Source organism: Vulpes vulpes, chromosome 13 (assembly GCF_048418805.1).
Source record: "Vulpes vulpes isolate BD-2025 chromosome 13, VulVul3, whole genome shotgun sequence".
In the NCBI taxonomy this organism is placed as follows: Eukaryota; Metazoa; Chordata; class Mammalia; order Carnivora; family Canidae; genus Vulpes; species Vulpes vulpes.
Window position 1 is genome coordinate 147,719,987 of NC_132792.1, and position 17,679 is coordinate 147,737,665.

At 42.0% G+C, this 17,679-nt stretch overlaps 1 protein-coding gene across 1 annotated transcript in view; it reads right to left on the reverse strand.

Moving 5' to 3' along the window:
• Positions 1 to 1,549: 1,549 nt before the first annotated feature.
• Positions 1,550 to 17,679, reverse strand: part of CENPF (centromere protein F) — an 84,920-nt gene continuing 68,790 nt past the window's right edge. The window contains exons 15-21 of the mRNA XM_026001115.2: positions 16,481 to 16,633; positions 13,840 to 14,016; positions 13,340 to 13,501; positions 10,736 to 10,898; positions 8,848 to 9,321; positions 7,198 to 7,376; positions 1,550 to 2,514 (exon numbers count right to left, since the gene is read on the reverse strand). Of these exons, the coding sequence (XP_025856900.2) occupies positions 2,320 to 2,514; positions 7,198 to 7,376; positions 8,848 to 9,321; positions 10,736 to 10,898; positions 13,340 to 13,501; positions 13,840 to 14,016; positions 16,481 to 16,633 (1,503 nt within the window). The 3' untranslated portion in view covers positions 1,550 to 2,319. The remainder of the gene's footprint in view (positions 2,515 to 7,197; positions 7,377 to 8,847; positions 9,322 to 10,735; positions 10,899 to 13,339; positions 13,502 to 13,839; positions 14,017 to 16,480; positions 16,634 to 17,679) is intronic.

A 17,679-nucleotide genomic window follows, 5' to 3' on the forward strand; every position in this document is an offset into this window, starting at 1 on the left:
TTAAACCAATGAATCAAAAGAATTGGTCAGTTTATCTCCCATTTATGCTACTTTCAGAACATCCTGTCATAGCCCGAATGACTTTGGAAGAACTAACTTGTAAATCCTAAGACTGATGTGCTCAGTCACCCTAAGAGTAGATAGAAGTTTTTGCCCTGACTCAAACCAGTTGGGAAGTGGAACAGGGCTCCCACCTCTCCTAAAGTTAGGGGCCCCTGGGAAGAAGTGTTTCGACTTCTTTCCAGGTAAAGTTCATAGTTCCAACAAAATAAATAGAGTGAGGACAAATGAGAAAAACCACAAATAAATCTCAAAGGTTAATAAAGGGGTGGAGGGGTGATTCTTAGGAAATCAGGCTACAATTAAATGTTGGCTTTTATTCCCTTTTAATTAAAGATGAGGTCCCTTTGGAACTGTTGATAATTCCCAAAGGACTGAGTTTATACAGAATATTCAAGATTCAAAAATCCTCTCCGGAAAGCCCCTCACCATACAGACTGAGAAATGACTCCTGGATCTCTGAAATTGATCTATTTCTCCATATGATTTGTCATCTGGGATCTTATCTGTGACTTAACTGGCTTATCAAGTACCTCAGAGTTAGGACTGTGGAGTATTAACTTTCCATCCTATATGCAGCTTGGCTCATGGTATAAGGGGTATTGTTAGCTTGAGGAAAAGAATACTTAAGTGTCCTGGCTGCCCATTTATAACGACTGTGAACAATTACAAAAATGGAAGGCATGCCAAGTATTCTCTGTAACAAGGAGCAGCAGCTACGGTCCACCTAGGAAAAGATGAAGGACCCCATGGAACTACTCAGCGAGTCCTACTGAGTGGAATCTTCCAATAACTGGAGACAGCCAACAAAGCTGATGGCCTGACCCCAGCGATGTCTACTCCGGGCCGTGCCCTTGAGCACATGGCAGCCTTGGGATGATTTATGATAAGGATATTGCACCAGACCACAACCCGGAGCAACTGAAGAAAGAGGAAAGTCAGGATATCACTTTCAACAGATGAATACTAAGTAGCTTAATATTATTGAAGCATTATTCAACAATAGAGGCCACCTTACAAAGGCCAATTTTAAAATATAAATGACAGTATTTGTCAAGGTTTATACATCAGTCTGAACTGAAAGCCAAGAGCAAATTATCTTACTAGCTCATGGCCTGGAAAAGTTTTTTTACCCTGATTCAAGGACAAAAGGCCTTGTTCCAAAGTTTTGGGATTTGATATGGCTCATAATGCCTGCATATTTTCAAACCCTGTCATCAATAAACGAGCTGGAAAATACCACATATTTGTATCCTTGCTGATGCAATTTAATGGGTACACACAATGTGCCAGGCACTGGCTGGACATATTATTCCTGTCTAATTCCTATGTAGTCTTCATGACCCACATTCCAAATCACGTCTTCTAATATAACTTAATGTATTCACAAATATACTAGTATCATTTGTTAAAAAGTCTTTTACAAGAGCCTGTTGACGTTAGCAAGAAATCGTATCAATGCCCATAATGCATTTATATTTAGAAATCATTTTTACAGAACACAAAAGTGATTTATTTTATTAGGAAAAAAAATGCCCTATTTTAACACAAGTTCACTGTTTATGAGAACACATACTAAAAGAACAGTAACAAACTGGTCTTAGGAGGAAACAGTAAGAGGACAGAAAACTTGATATACTACATCTTCGAGGTGCCTGCAAGCAGGCCCACTGGAAATAAACACACAACTCCCATCACCCACACACACAAATCTGCACAGGTTCAATCGGCAAACATTTAGAAAACACACTGGAAGATAAGGATGAACTCAACCCCATATGTACATCCACATGTGTATATGTGTGCATGATTTTCCTTCATTTTACTCTCAGCTCAAAGAAATTCTTGATCTAAAATTATTTCATGCCTAGCTCTACACATAGGATACATCATAAAGCAGAAGTTTGTATCTTCCTGGGAGCTGCTCACTGGAAGTAGAGGATGTATTTTGGGTTGTCTCAGGGCAAAATCCACATACAAACACAAGTCGTTACACAGTGCCTGCCACGTAAGTGCAACATTACCAAAAAGCTTTATACAGCGCCATTTACACTAAGTGACGAGTTGTCGATCAGTGCTTCCAAACTTTTCCAATACTTAGACATGGGGGAGCTAAAGGGTACAATATATTTAGATTTATAAGGAAATGTTTTCTTCCCACTGATAACGTGCTCCCTGAGGAAACAACTGCCCCTGCAGGCACATGCTCTTCTGGTTAAATACTGCCACCTTCCAGGGTCCTGACACACAGGGTCGCTTCTATTGGACCCTACAATTCTCGCTGCTCTTGGACTCGGGGACAGCTTCTGGGCTGGGGGCGAGCCGGCTTCGCTTGGCCCTGAGGCCCTCCCTGGGGCTGTCGGCCGAACTCCTCTCAGGAAGGTTACTGACCCGCGTGGTGGGTTCTCGGAATGCAGCGCTTGAATCCGCTGGGCTTTGTTGAGCAACCTTGACCTGTAACAAAGCATCTTTGTTAGAGGTTTGAATCACACATCTCTACAATGTGAAAATAAAGTCCTTATATGGCCAAATTTTAGGTTAAGTCCTTCTTCTGCAGATGTTGTACAGTTTTACCATTTCCTCTTCACTCCTAACAGAAGCTAGGAGGGTGTCAGACCTGAACTCTGATGTGTCAAGCTTTCCTCAACACCTCTGATGGCCAAAAAAAGGCGAGTATGACATTCTCAGATCAGAAGATAGGCTTTTTTGAGGGCAAAGATGATGTCCTCTTTATCATTACATTCCTAGTGCCCAAAATATGCTTGACTACCCGGTAAATGTTCAAGATATGCCTGAGTGAGAACCCAAGCCAGCCTTCATTTGGCCTAAGTGGGTCCTTGCTGTCACCCAAATGAATGTAATTCAGATGCCTAAGACTTCCTTTTTAGGGTGGAAACATTACTCACAACGTTTAAAAGACCTAGAACCTATTCCTCCTACAGTGTCATGTTAAACATCCCAGTTACATTTTTGTTTCCATACTGAACTTAGATTATAGCAGGATAAACAATAAAAGTCCAAAAAAGAGTAAATCCCCTTTCTGATGCCCTGCCTTTCAAGAGAAAGAGGGATTTCAGAAAATGTGAGACATTAAGAAGCAGGCATGAGGGCAGGGTAGCTGGTAGAGAGTCAAGATTTCTTGAGGTTTCCACAGTCGTGACAAAGAATACGGGATCAGGAAAGAAAAAGAGGAGCAAGATGGATGAAGGCTACAAAAGCTTCATTTAATCCAAGTTAAAGGCCGGAGTGGAGGATTCCAGCAGGAAGATCTTTAAAAGGTAAAGAGGAAGGACATTCCTCACAAGGGCGACTCGTAGTCTGTCCCAACAGTGGGGAGGGGCTATGTGACAGTGGAGGACTCTGGTGACCTCCTGGAGCAGCAGGAGAAGGGAATGGAAATGACTTCCCCATTTATATTCTCTCCATAGGAAGTATGCGGTTGTAAAAGGCAGCTAAATACTTTTCGTTACAGAAAACATGGTCAATCTGGCCAACAGATCAAATCCCTGGAAAGCCTGCCTCTAACTCAGATTATGTGCAGGACGCTTAAAAAGAGCAGCCTCTAAGGATCGGGACTTAGTGGAAAATTACCATCCATGGAAAGTTGAAGGAAAAAAAAACAGAGTTTTACTGGCATTCTTTTTTTTTTTTTTTTTTTTTTTAAGTAGAAAGTGAGACAAAAGACAGGCATTTCCCGTGAACCCATCGGATGCAGGAATGTCAGATCTCTGGGTTCACTATTTTAAAAAAGACATGGAGATAGAGATCATTCACGTTGGGAAAAGAATATTTGAGCCAGTAAAACTCTTTCTTAATTCCAATTAAATAGCCAAAGCCCACCGGTTGGCTTCTGCCTCTAGACCCTAATTTCTCTGATACTGAACTGAGGAAATTATAGTTTGTGATCAGTTTAAACTGAATTTGACCATCATGTGGGTTAGTAGGCCTCAGACTTGTCTATATAAGTAGATGAGGTCACCAAGTATTTAAACTATTAAGTGTACCCTACCCTGACTGTCTCACAAACTCTGTCTGCAGCCACAGCGGCCAGGGCACGAGCACATGGATGGCTCAGTGAAAATGAACCCCATTCATAGTAAGAAACACAAGGCCCCCCAGACTGCTGACCGATGCTGTGGTGACGGCATCACCATCATCCTCCACAATTTAGTGGCAGGTCCTCTGGCACTGACCACCAACCCAAGGTTCAGATCAAGTCTACAATCATGACTTGCTTGTCCCCACCAAACCATGAGCTCCTGGGCTTATTCATTCTGGAGACATAACAGAGAATGATCCTCACCTACTTTGCATCTCCCCCCCTTGAATCTGACAGATGTCACTAAAGGTCCTGCTAAATGACGGAGGGAAATGTCTCTCTCAGACCTCAGCCAGTCACTTCAGGCGAGGGCTCATAATCCTGAGTTTCTAAGCAACTGCTTTAGGAAAGAAACAATACCTTGGCTCTGTATTTTTCAAACTGAATGAGGAAATTTGCTTAACCAATGAGGCAAGCATTTTATAAGGCGACTCAGAAAATGCTGAATTAAATTAAAAATCAATAGGCTGGGTTTTGAAGAGTTTGCATCTAACCATGAAGTCTCCCGTGACCCCCTCTCAAGAGGAACCACCCCCATTCATTTGCACAAGTGCACAAAAACTGCTTAGCAATTCATAACTGCGGGTGCCGGCTGCAGTCTGTAGCCGAAGCACGGAACACAAATCTGCAGGAAACCATGGTTACGACTCTGTACTCGACAGACTCCACAGCAGCGTGGAAAGCAGGCCACCTAGTGTGCAAAGCTCTTGTTCCTAGCTACTAAGTCTGAGCACCACATGGAGACTGCTATTCCATTGAGTCCTCATAAAAGAAGAAAAAGAAATGACCCATGTGGCGATTTCATGAGATGACTGCCTAAGATGCCTTTAAACACCTATTATTGTAATCACTTTAAGGACAACATTAGCAGCTTCGGTTATTCGACAAACAATCGGTTGAATTATCTGACATTGTATGAGACATGAAGCATAATCAGAACCTTAGAGTACTCACACTGCAACTCAGGAGGCAGGTATCTAAGCAAGGAATTACAATAAGTGAGCCACCTGAACAGGACGGAGGCACAGAGTACTATGTATGCGTCAGGATTTTGTTTGAAGAGAGCTAAACAAGGCGCCTGGGTGGCTCAGTTAGGCTTCTGCCTTCGGCTCAGGTCATGAGCTCAGGGTCCTGGGATTGAGCCCCACACTGGGTTCCGTGCTCAGCAGGGAGTCGGCCTCTCCCTCTGCTCCTCCCCCTGCTTGTGCTCCCTCTCTCTCCCCCAAATAAATAAAAACAACTTTAAAAAAAAGAGAGAGAACCAAACAAATACTTCGTTTGATCCCCCAAAGTGTGAGACAAGCGGGAACAGGTATTAGCATGTATCAAGGAGTGAGGAGTGGGTCCAAGTCAGTTACCCATCCAAGGGCACGGCGGCCTCCACCAGAACCTGAACCTGTACTACAGGTCAGGACTTATCTGGTGGTTGATAGCTCTGGTCAAGCTTGGAAGCTTCCCTCTTTAGGAACACTGGTTGCTTTATGGAAAAGCAGCTGTTCTTATGGCCATTGGAAAGTCAAGGACTCGTCCAAGACACTCTTCAGTGTTTTGTTGTTACCAGCATTCAAAAGGTAGATCCAAATGTGAATGACTGAGAAAAAGAAAGGGAGAAAGGGGAGGTGACAGGGAGGATTTGCACAAAATGGTCAATATTTCTAATACGAGTAATGGATGGGCCCATTTTAAGGAGTGAAAGAAAACCTCAGACCCTTCTTTACCCCTGAATTAATAAAAATTTTCATTCCTTAATGCTTACAGCTCTCTCAGACAACAATATTACAAACATTTATAGATATATTCTTGTTTTGATGCAGCTACTCACGAATGTCTTTGTATTTCGGCATCTAAACTCCTAATGAGGACCACACCCACTCACTCAAAGAATTATTCCGTTACACAAATAGTGGTTACTACACTTTCAAAGCTTTGTCTGCTGGGTCAAGCCACTCACATTGCATTGTTACGCAAACTCTAACAAGTAAGCAATCAAAATAAAAATCACAAGACTTTTAGAATTCTTAAACTTATTCCAGCAACTTCCAACAATGTTCCTGTGACCCTTTGAGAAACACTGGACAGAAGAGTGGAGGTGAGAGACAGTAAGTGTTAACTCTGGGCAGGTTAGAGCTCTATAAACCTTACTTTCTTCTCTAATACTACCTACCACGAGGGTAGGCATAAACTTCGCATACATAACGCTCATATGCCTCATAGTATAACGGAACAAAGATCTGTAAAGCAAACATTCTGTATGATTTTTTTTTTAATTTTTATTTATTTATGGTAGTCACACAGAGAGAGAGAGAGAGAGAGAGAGAGAGAGAGAGAGGCAGAGACACAGGCAGAGGGAGAAGCAGGCTCCATGCACCGGGAGCCTGACGCGGGACTCGATCCCAGGCCTCCAGGATCGCACCCTGGGCCAAAGGCAGGTGCTAAACTGCTGCGCCACCCAGGGATCCCTCTGTATGCTTTAAATAACATTTGCTGAGCCATTTGCATGGTGCATAGAGGTCACTGAGATCATAGCCCTGCCATCAACAATCAAGACAGAGAAATGTGTCAACAGAGCTCCTTTCTTTGGATCTGTACAGAAATATTTGCTTTCTGTAAAGTAAAGGAGTAAAAAAGAAAGAAAGAAGAAAAAAAGAATTAGCAGCTGTTGGGGGGCAGTGGGGAGAGGGCAACAGGATAGAGGGAAAAGCATGGAACAAGCAATGCAGTGAGCAAGGCCCGTGGTCAGAAGAAAGACGACCTCTTCAGCTCCTTCAACATACTGCTTAAAACGTGCTTACAAACCCTTTGAGTTCTGATCTACAATTTCTCCTCTTTTAACATTTTCCATCAAACCCTACGTGGCCTGTTGGATCAAGGAGGAGATTGTTGCTGCAGGGTAAAGTTTATCCTCAGGTCTGCTCACTACTGTCCTCGGGACTGGCTCACTTATGCTGCATGGAGAAGGGCGCAGTGTCAAACCCTTGCCCAGGTAGCACTGTCATTTCCTGGACTTGGAACGGCAGGTACAGGTTCATAGGAGTTACCTTCTGTGATCTGCTGCCACCAGCTGTTGGTTGGGAGGTCTCAGCATGATTTTCTTTGTTGAGACTTAGGGGGGACTGTGCTAACTTCTGTGCAGCCAGGCGGGGGCTGGTCCGAGTCGGCATGGTTGTTCTCCGCAGGACATACGGGCTTGTCTTTCCTGTTGGGATATCAGCAAACCCTCGGGGCAAAAAAACACTCACTGTCAACATTGCTAGGTCCGATTTTATCCACAGTGGAAACAAGATGTAGCAGGTAAAGTTTCCGAAAATATGAGAGTAACCCCAGGAACATTTTCTGCTAGCCACAGCAGACGAGGGATTAACTTCACAGTTGACAAATCAAACAACTAACCAGTGGGTTTTCTCTTACCAGACACACAAGAAAACACAATGGCAAAAGACGGGAAAATAACATTAAACAGAAATTTTTTTCCCTGCTTCTTCTTCTACATGGATGTCTTAATTCTCATTTTTCTAAGATCTGAAGGACATACCAGCAAGATTTCGCATCAAATTTGGATGGGAGCTATATAAAACAGGATCAAATGGGAAGGGAAAACACACACACACAAAGGCCAGCTCTCATTTAAAACAAGAAAAGGTAAAACGGTAACAGCCTTTGCCACTCAGGTGAGCACTCTCAGGCAGAGACAAGATGGGGGCAGACAGCTGACCCCATAAAAGAGAAATTTCACCTTCTGCTCACACAGTCTCCCTCCACAGTGGAAATGAACATGATGCACATAAGAGGAGAGAATCAATCCCAATGATGCTAACAGTGGGCATGTCACACACCCTCTAGAGTCGCGTTGGGTGGCTAACTAAAGTAGCACTTGTTTTTGTGATTAACCCTTTAATTATAAAGTAATAAATATACTTTATTATAAATAAAGCAACGAGAAAGAGATAACTATTTGGGGGTTTCTAAGGGCCAGAGTTACTCAGAACAAGGCTCCTCAAATCATCTATTGCAAAGAAAAAGTGTTGATATTTTTTTGAGCAAAAGGGGGAGGCGAGGGGGTGAGTTCCAACCGGCTGTGGAGTGATACTTCTGTATAACACAACAGGAATGAACCAAATGAAAACTCAGGACGTGCTTGCATGCTGCTACAATGTCAAATCACTATGAAAATTTCTCAACCTTTACTCTTGATTTCTGAACATGACTTTTTTTTTTTTTGTCGCAAACCAGTAATAAACTGTACCTAGACCAGGCCCAGTCCCTGGGCCACACTCTAAGGATCACTGGAATCAAATTAAAAAAAACAAAAAGTGGTAAGTGGCTCCAGCCAAGGGGACCCATCCCCTAGCTCACCTCCTACCCCAGTGAGATTTGGACTAAAGGTGAAAAAGCTTAAAGAGTGTCCTTGATCACTTGGGGATTTTTCAGCACAGAAACATCATATTCCAAACAGGTCTTGAAATCTCCTAGCACGTTTTGTGCTGTAACATGAGTAACAAGATCCTTTTCCTTTTCTCATGCAGAAAGCTAAATAGAAATACCAATTTAAAGGTTGACTTAGGACTTAGGACTCACTTAGTGCTGTTGCACAATCGCCTAAAATATAAATGCTCCCGTCTCTTTGTATGTGGCTTTTTATAGGGAATTTCAAAAGAACACAAATAATTCTGCTTTTAAATGATGCATACCTTTCTTTACAACTTCTGGAAGTCCCTCTGGCTCAAACTCAGTGTCTTTGGCCTCCTCTGCAGGGTGAATACCACTTTTGACTGCTTTCCTACTCTTTTTAGAAAATGTCTCTGGGGTAGAAGACGCTGTGCCTCCCCCATCTTCCCGAATTCCAGTGGACCTTTGTCTTTTGCCTGAAGATGTATTTTGGCCGGATGATAACTTCTTTTCAGTAGCAGAAGGGGCTAGAGATTCTTCTGGAACCACTGAATTTAGCAAAGGAGAATTCTGGAGGTGAGGTTTAGACCGTGAACTCAAACGAGTAACCTGTGTCTCCAACATTTCTTTAGCTTTCTCTAATTTCTCATGGCTTATAAGCAGGGAACAGTACTTGTCCAGGTATTCATCTGCCTCCTTGGTTTTTTCCTCCAGAGTTTCTTTCAGTTCTTTCATCTCAGCCATTAATTCCTCTGCATTAGAATCCACAACAGTACCTGTCAAGAATAGAGTGGCACGCTGTATGTCACTTGACATTTCTCTAACACCAGGCATTGTAAAGCAGAAAACCTTAGTTTTTTTCTTTGAGGGCAGCCTGGGTGGCTCAGCGGTTTAGCGCCACCTTCAGCCCAGGGCGTGATGCTGGAGACCCGGGATCGAGTCCCACATGGGGTTCCCTGCTTGGAGCCTGCTTTTCCCTCTGCCTATGTCTCTGCCTCTCTCTTTCTCTGTGTCTCTCATGAATAAATAAATAAAATATTACAAAAAAAAAAAAAAAAGAAGATTTGTTCTTTGATTTTCTCTTAGAGACGTGAGGGAGATATATCTCTATGTATTCTTATAGATTAAACAACTCCTGTTTGGGAGGGATCCTATCAAGGCACATACCCTAGTAGATTACATGACTTTCATTAAGATCGCTTAAATAAAATCCATCAAAATCTCAAATTATATTCCAGCTAACCCATCAAACTTCCTTGCAGTTCATATGAGATCGGATGAATTAATCAATTACATCCCCAATTTCCCCTGTCCATTCTTTCCATTGTAAGTGAATGAACAATAAAATTTGGTAAAGAACATGAAGTCTATTGGAATAGCTTTGGGAAACGGAAGAGGGCTAATCACAAGTCAAAAACAGCTCTGAAAACCATTTTTAAGCAATGGAAGAGCTGATGGACAAGTCCTCGGGGGATGCTTCAAAGGTGGGAGTCTTGGTCAACTTGTCACTGCCATGTTTGGCAATGAATCTACTGGAAAAACTCCCTTGATCCACAAAATACTCCAAGTACTCTTCTCAGCAGGGAAGATCCCTGCCCCACAGTGTGAAGCTGTGATCCAGAAGAGCCCCTCATCCTATACTTGCCATCAGCTTTCCACACAGTAAGAGCATTCTATTCCAAAGATGTAAGTGGAAAAAAGTGTGAAGGACAGATGCTATTTCTTTTTTATTTTACCTCCATATCCAAACATACGGCCCCTAAGCCTTCCATTTAGTTGACCCACGAGGTTGGGCCAAGGACAACCAGAATCAGTTGCTGATAAATTACCAATGCCAGCTCAGAACGTCAATCTGCCTTTGACGTAGGAACTATGTAAGTGGACATCCACACGAAAAACTCTTCTTGGAATAGCTCATTAGCAAAAAGTGCTGCCAGTTTTTTGTATGTTTTATAGAACAGAAGATGCAATAATTTTATTTTCAAAATGCAGACCTCATTCTGAATCCTATTAATCCTATGACCCCAAGCGGAGCATAAAATTTAAAACTGGAAAATGGAGAACCGCTGGAAATCAACACACAGCAGCAGAACAGAGCACTAAAAACGTTTCTGGGCCTCCACACCATTTGTGTGTGACTTCACTAGTGGAAAAGAGCTTTGGCTCATGGCTGTGCCCAGTTAGTCCTACCTGTTTTCTGGTTCTCCTGTGTAGCTTCAAGGTGAGACAGCTCTTTCTGCAACATCTCCTTTTCCTCTTCCAGCTGTTTACAAGATTTGATCAACAGTTTTATTTTCCCTTGGGCACGTTCATTTTCCTTCTTCAACTGATTGGTATATTTTACGTGGTCTGCCTACAAGACAAAACCCTGAATTTAAGACACTGAATTTCTTTATATGAGCATGTGGGAAAATAACCATGAGGTGTCATTAAGAATCATATATTATAAATTTAAGAATTATGACATTCAAAATAAAACAATTCATCTTCTCTACTTGGTTTCCTACATCTTCCCGGCAGACACTGTGGTTTTGTCACTTTCTGAATCTCAGCAAGCATAAATCTTGGTTCCTAAGATAGTGTTCTGTTAAGGAGCCCACCGTGTCTGGGTTTGTCCAATGGGAATCACACTTGGGGAGTTAGGGCAGGAGATACATGGCCATATTCTTGGTGGGTCAAAACTTCTCGATTATAGGGGTGCTGGGGTGGTGCAGTCAGTTGAGCATCAGACTCATGGTTTCTGCTTGGGTCCTGATTTCCGGGTCGTAAGATGGGAGTCTTAAGGTGAGCTCCCTACTCAATGCAGAGTCTGCTGGAGACTGTCTCCCTCTGCCCCTCCCCTCTACATGCTCACTCTCTCTCAAATAAATAAGTAAATCTTAAGGAAAAAAAAAAAAAAAAAACCTTCTCGATGATAGAATTGTGTTTCCATTTTCCATTTATAGTCTGTGCTGTTGCATAATTTCAATACCCAAGATAGCATTTGTTTTGGTGACACCAAGTGAAGGCCAAATAATATTATGGCTTACAATACAAACTTCAATTCTGCAGTTGCTCAAATAGAAAGTGGATAGAATGATGGGAGAATGATAGCATCATACACTTCTCAGGAATACAAGTTCACGATTCCTTATCCACATCTGCAAATTCCAAAAACAGCTCAGACGATGATTTAGAGGAAAAACCTGACCTGAACAGATACAGAGGTATTTATATATAGTCCTAATTTATTCCGCCTTGTGAGGATAGTCATACATTTTGTTGCAGAAATATGAATTTGATTATGAAGTATTACCCCATACCTTGCTGGGATATTATGTAATATATGGCACATGCATTTTATTATGCAATATCTAAAAAATGCAGACTTCTAAAATAAGCTAGCTCTAAGAGTTTCCAATAAGAGATCATGAACATACAAAGGCAGACCAAAATATTAAAAAAAAAAATAAAAAAAAGAAAAAAGAACCTGAGCATCACATTCATGTCGCAAGAAGATTTCATTCTTTGTACATAATTTCATCTTGAAATAATATTAGCAGTGTTGTGGTAAATCTACACTTTCAGAATTTTTATTTCTGACTCCAACCATAATTGGATTAGAGATCCATTTAATTCCATTTCAACAGTGCTTATTAACTGGACCTCATTAAAATTATATGCAATCTGAATAGGCTCAACTAACAATGAGCTGTTTTGTACACTATATATATATATACACACACACACACACACACACACACACATATATATATACGTACAGACATTCTCCATGGTAGAATTGTCAAAGACCAGACAAGCAGAAAAGCACACCTAAAACTAAAATATCATTATATACCAATTTTATATCAATTTTTTTAAAAGGCAAAAAGTGAATAAATAAAAAAGTAGACCTAGAGCTCTCCTTTCTGTTATTAAACCTAGTGTGTCTCATTTTGTAGCAGCAGAACATTATTGATCATGAATGTTATTTTGACCTTCCTTAGTTTGTATTTTTTTTATCAGTATATTTCCTTCATCTTGAGAATTATTTAAAAGCTACAGACAAAAGTTTAACCCTACTTTTCTGTTTGAATGTATCGGATAAATGGCATCATAACGTTTACAGTTTAAACCACCTTTAAGTAAAGACCTTTGTAGATATTTATCCTCCAGGTTCATTATTATACAACCAGGATGGTATTCATCTTATGAAAAATATCTGTAGGGATCAAAAAGCCTCCCTTTCTAAGAAGTAGAATTACTACAGCATCACCTTTAACTGAACAATCCTAAGACTACTGTTCACCTCTTTTTTTTTTTTTTTTGGAAAAGAGAACGTTTATGAATCTTGCATGGAGAGAAAGATGGAGAGAAAGGAGAATGTACACGACCAAGTGCTCTGGCACAGCCTGACCTCTCCATGACCCATGGGAAAAGTGGGTTTGGCAGTGAACCTGGAGACCAATCAAGCAAGACTTTGGAATTACCCACAAAATTATTATCTACAGCTGGAGAGGCCTGCCTTAATCTGCTATCACTTTGATCTTCATATCCCTCTCAAAAAAGTCTTTTACCATCGTCTAATTTGAGAAGATTCACTGAGCAATGCATAAGGTTTATCCTAGCTGTGAGACCGCAGATCATCCATTGATTTTTAAAAATAACTCAGCAGAGAACTGTTGCTTTTATTTGTGACTACCCCCCAAAAAAATCTACATAACAATTTGGATGAAAGCATTAAGTCCACATGAAAAAACCACCATTACCTGTATGAATCATTCTAAGTTATGAAGTAATGAAAAATGAACATACCTTGGTTTTCTTCAATTCTTCTAAAAGCTGAGTGGTAGCTTTCAAAGAATTATTGAGTTCTTCTTTACTGGACTTTAAGAGATCAATCTCTGCCTTCTGTGAGCTGAGACATTCTTCTTTAGAAGACAGTTTCTCTTGGTATGTCTGGATTTCCATTTCGTACTAGGGTGGAAAAACATTACCTTAGCCAGGAAGCTCAACTAAAAAAATTGCAAGGAAAACAAACAAGAAAATAAACTGCTGTCCCAAGGACCATTTCAAATAGTCTTCAGGATTCTGCTATTATTCCCTTCCAAGATGGAAATAATATTTTAAAAGCTCACATCATAAAATAAGACCTGTGTGGTAACTGGCAAAGACAGGGCAGGTAATACGATGGGACCCTTCAGAATTATTGTATTGTGTAATAATGTAGAACGTTGACCTTCTTACAAAAACTGCCTCATTAGGTCAACACACCACTTTCTGGCTCCTCCAGGAACCAAACCCCATGTTTTTACCTGTTTGTTTGTATCCAGAAGCAAAGCCTGGTGTTTCTTTTCAGCTTCCTGAAGTTGTAGCTGATAGTTAGCTATTTCTTCTCGAACTTTCTCTTCCTTTTCCAGCTGGTCCTTGTGTATGCAATCCAAACTATTCTTCAACTCACTATTTTCTAGCATGAGCTCCTTCAATTGACCCTAATGAGAAAGGAAAAACAATTATGGGAAAATAATTAGGAACCCGGATATATAGCTTTAGGAAATACTGAGTACTGAAATGAGAAAAAGAAGAAAAAAGAATTACAGGTAAGACAAAAACCTATCTAGAATAGTGCTTAACCCTTAGTGATGCACTCATCTGAAACTGTGACTTCACCTCCAATGACAATTTCTTCTGCTCCAGCCCAATCACCCCCAAGGTCACATCCACTGGGACCACATACTCCGAGAAATCTTTAGCCAAACTGCTCTGGATCATACCCTCGTAGGCTTCCAGGCTCACTTATTAAAGTGCTTGCACTGCAGTAATTCCTTGACCGCGTCCACAGCACTCCTACCATCCCCACCTTCAAACTCAAGCCCCTCCAGACTTATGTTTTCTTCCTTGACCAGTTTCGGTTCCATGTTCTATCACCGTGAGAGTTTTCCTCCAAATGCCCTCACCTCTTTTGCCAGTCTCTTGCTCTTCACTGTGTGACCGAGGTAAAACCAGTGGCGGAGGCACCTGTGTTCTCCAGGCCTGGTCCCAAAGGATGGTTTGTACATGTGTTTCTACACACACTGTATCCACTTTCTCATCTCCGCTGACTCAACCCCTCCAACCTGGCTTTAGCCCACATCCTCTTCAGATAGTTTTCCACGGCCTCAGCAACCTCCACATTGCAAATCCAAGGAGCACCCTTCACCCTGTCCAAGCTCTGACTGGTATGTGAGGCTGCTGACCACTGCTCCTTCCCTGAGACAGCCTCCACTCCTGGCTCAGAGGACGCGACACTGCTGGCTAGCCACTCGCACCTTCTCGTTCTCTTTGCTGGCTCCTCCCCGCTCCATCTTACCTTGCATGCTGAGGTCTCTGCACCGAACTACCTTCTCTTCTCCAACTGTATTTTCGACCATTCCCCTCATTTCTAACTACTACCTATATTCCAAACCAGCCACCCTAAGTCTTCCCTTTAAACTCCAGCCTCATGTATTTTGGCATCCCTTTAGATTTTATCATGACCCTCCTTCCTCTCCAATCTTTTCTCATGTCATTTTCTTTCTCACCATGGCTTCCTTTCAACTTCAAAAAAAAATTAAAATTAAAAAATATTTTAAAAACTAAGATTTTTCAAATCTCAGAGATATTGCCACACTGCTCTCTAGACCTAGAAGCTTCCTTTCTCTGCGCTGTTCCTTGCATGGCTGACTGCTCATCCTGCGTGTGACATTCTCTGACCTCCCTACCTAAATTAGGTTGGTCTCCACCCCTACACAGCCTACTTCCCAATTAGTCTGCAGTTAAGAATCTGGTCTGATTCATTTATAGCACTTGATAGAGTCTGATCATCTTATACATCTCCTATTTAATGATTTATTGTGTGTCTAGACTGCAAGCTCTATGACTACAGGAACTACAGCACAGCTCTATGGACTTGAGGCCAAACACCTAGCGTTTCCTTTTAGTAGAGCCTATAAACCAGATTCAAGTAACAGTAGAGTTGGGATACTCCCAAGCTACTCGGTACCAAAGGAAACTCCAGCAGGTGCAGGACTCAAATACCATTCGTACAAACTCCTTCCCCATGCGGCGTTGCCAGAAAATTCCTCAAGTCAACTGCCGAGATTAGATGCCAAATCTTTTCGATTTTCCTAAGATTAAATACCGCATTTAAAGTACAGATTTCCCCAACTCCTTACACAGGCTATTACAAATAGCATTTCAACCTTCCGTGATTGTTCGGGGTCACCATCACAACTCCGTCTCGTTACGCTTTCCTAAGTGCTACCCGGGGATGAACGTGCACAAGGATGTCAAGGATATACGAGTGTTCACTGCTTAACTAGGCTTGGCAAACAGGTTTCGCTGCACCTGCCAGCCCTGCGTGCATGGTAGCTGCTATGCGGGACTCAGTGTGAAGAGATTTGGGAGGAACGGAGGGCATGAATCAGCAATGTCTGCTCTGGAAACAGCATGGGGGGTGGCAGCCCAGATGCTGTAGATCGGCCACATGAACCCTGTCCTAAAATAACATCCCAAGACTGCTCCAATTTTACATTTCTCTGTGACTTCCCGTTACTTTCCAGTTCTTAGCGAGATCAGGGCATCTGTCTCTGGCAGCGTTCTGGCTCCTAATCCGAGGCAGGCTAGAAAAGCAGATAAACCTGTTGGAAACTGCACAAAATCCATCTCTGATGTGAGGTACTGTAGTACCAGACTCGCCTGTTATGAAAAAAATATTTGGGCTCCATAATAGGAATTCTCTCAGGGCTGCTTCTGGGCTCCCAACAGGGCTGGAGGGTGAAGATAGGTGCAGGTCTCATCACGCCCTAAGTGCGGGGCTACTTTTTTCAAAAGCTAAAAAGAAGTTTGGCACGTTCCAGGTCTGACGAGAACAAACAGGGGGAGTGTGCACACTGCATCATCAGGGGGTCATGAGCGCCTCTCAGTTCAGGAACTTACCCTGCTGCTATTTATTTCCTCCGACATTGTATTTAATTGTTCAGTTAGCCTATTTTTCTCTCCAGTAAATTCTTCTTTCAGCTCCGATGTCTTCTGTGCCATCTCGTGCATTTCCCTCTGTAGCTCAGTCTCCTTCCCGGTCATCGTGTTTACCTGAAATTTCATCTTTCGTTAGGATCTGCCTTGGGTCGCCTGTTTTGTGCAAATTAATCACTTTGATACAGCCCACTCCACTTCCCTTTCACCTTCAGTCATAAGGTGGGACCGGGCTAATCCTGTACTCATCTACTCAACTACCATCCTCAAAACCTACTGGCAAGCTCATCTTTTCTTCACAGCCAAGATTTAATAAAAGACAGCAATGAGGAAAGCAATGACAAGGAACGATAGTATTACTAAGTCTTAGGATCCTTCATAAAGGTATTAATTTATATTAAATATAAACACCATAGACTATTGTCTGAGGTGGCATCTTATACTTTTTATCAATTCTGGGATCTCTACTAATCCTCTGATGCCATGTTAATCTGCAAGAGACATGCCTAGGATTAGTTAAAACCAGCTAAAGCCCTATCGTTTGCATTTGCCCCTGATGTTGAAAGAGCTTGCCAGAAGTTGCCAAGTTATCTCTATCCTACCTGCCATCTCTTGCAAGCTGTGTCAAAACTTGAAATTCCTGGAAAATATTACAGAGCATGATTGATCCCGTTTTCTGGACGTTCTTTTTTTTAGTATTTGTCCAGTAAAAACTGAATTCGAAGCAATCCTTTCCCGAGATCAATATGTAGGCCCGGAAAGCAAAACCTTAACTTCTCATTAATAACCGAGCCCCTTGATGGCAGGTTTTCCCTTTAACCTCCAGCTAATAAAACAAAGTTGCACAAAGAGAAGGTTTAAGATGGGCTGAAAGCAGAAAATCCCCAAGACATACCCTGGGGGGCATGAGGGTTCTGTTGGTCACTATTATATCAGGACCTTTGAAAGTACTTTCTCCTAAAGGCAAAAGGGCAGGGCAGGGGCAGTGGGGTCCCCTCCTGATCCTCACTCGTATCTGTTATAGTCTCCTTGGCAGCAGCTCCCAAATGGGTATTGGGAAGCTGCTACTCTAATGTACTATAAGACAGAGAACTATAATTAGAACCAAGAACTATGCCTAACCCAAAGCTTCTCCCGCGTCCAGATGCCATACCAAAAACTCG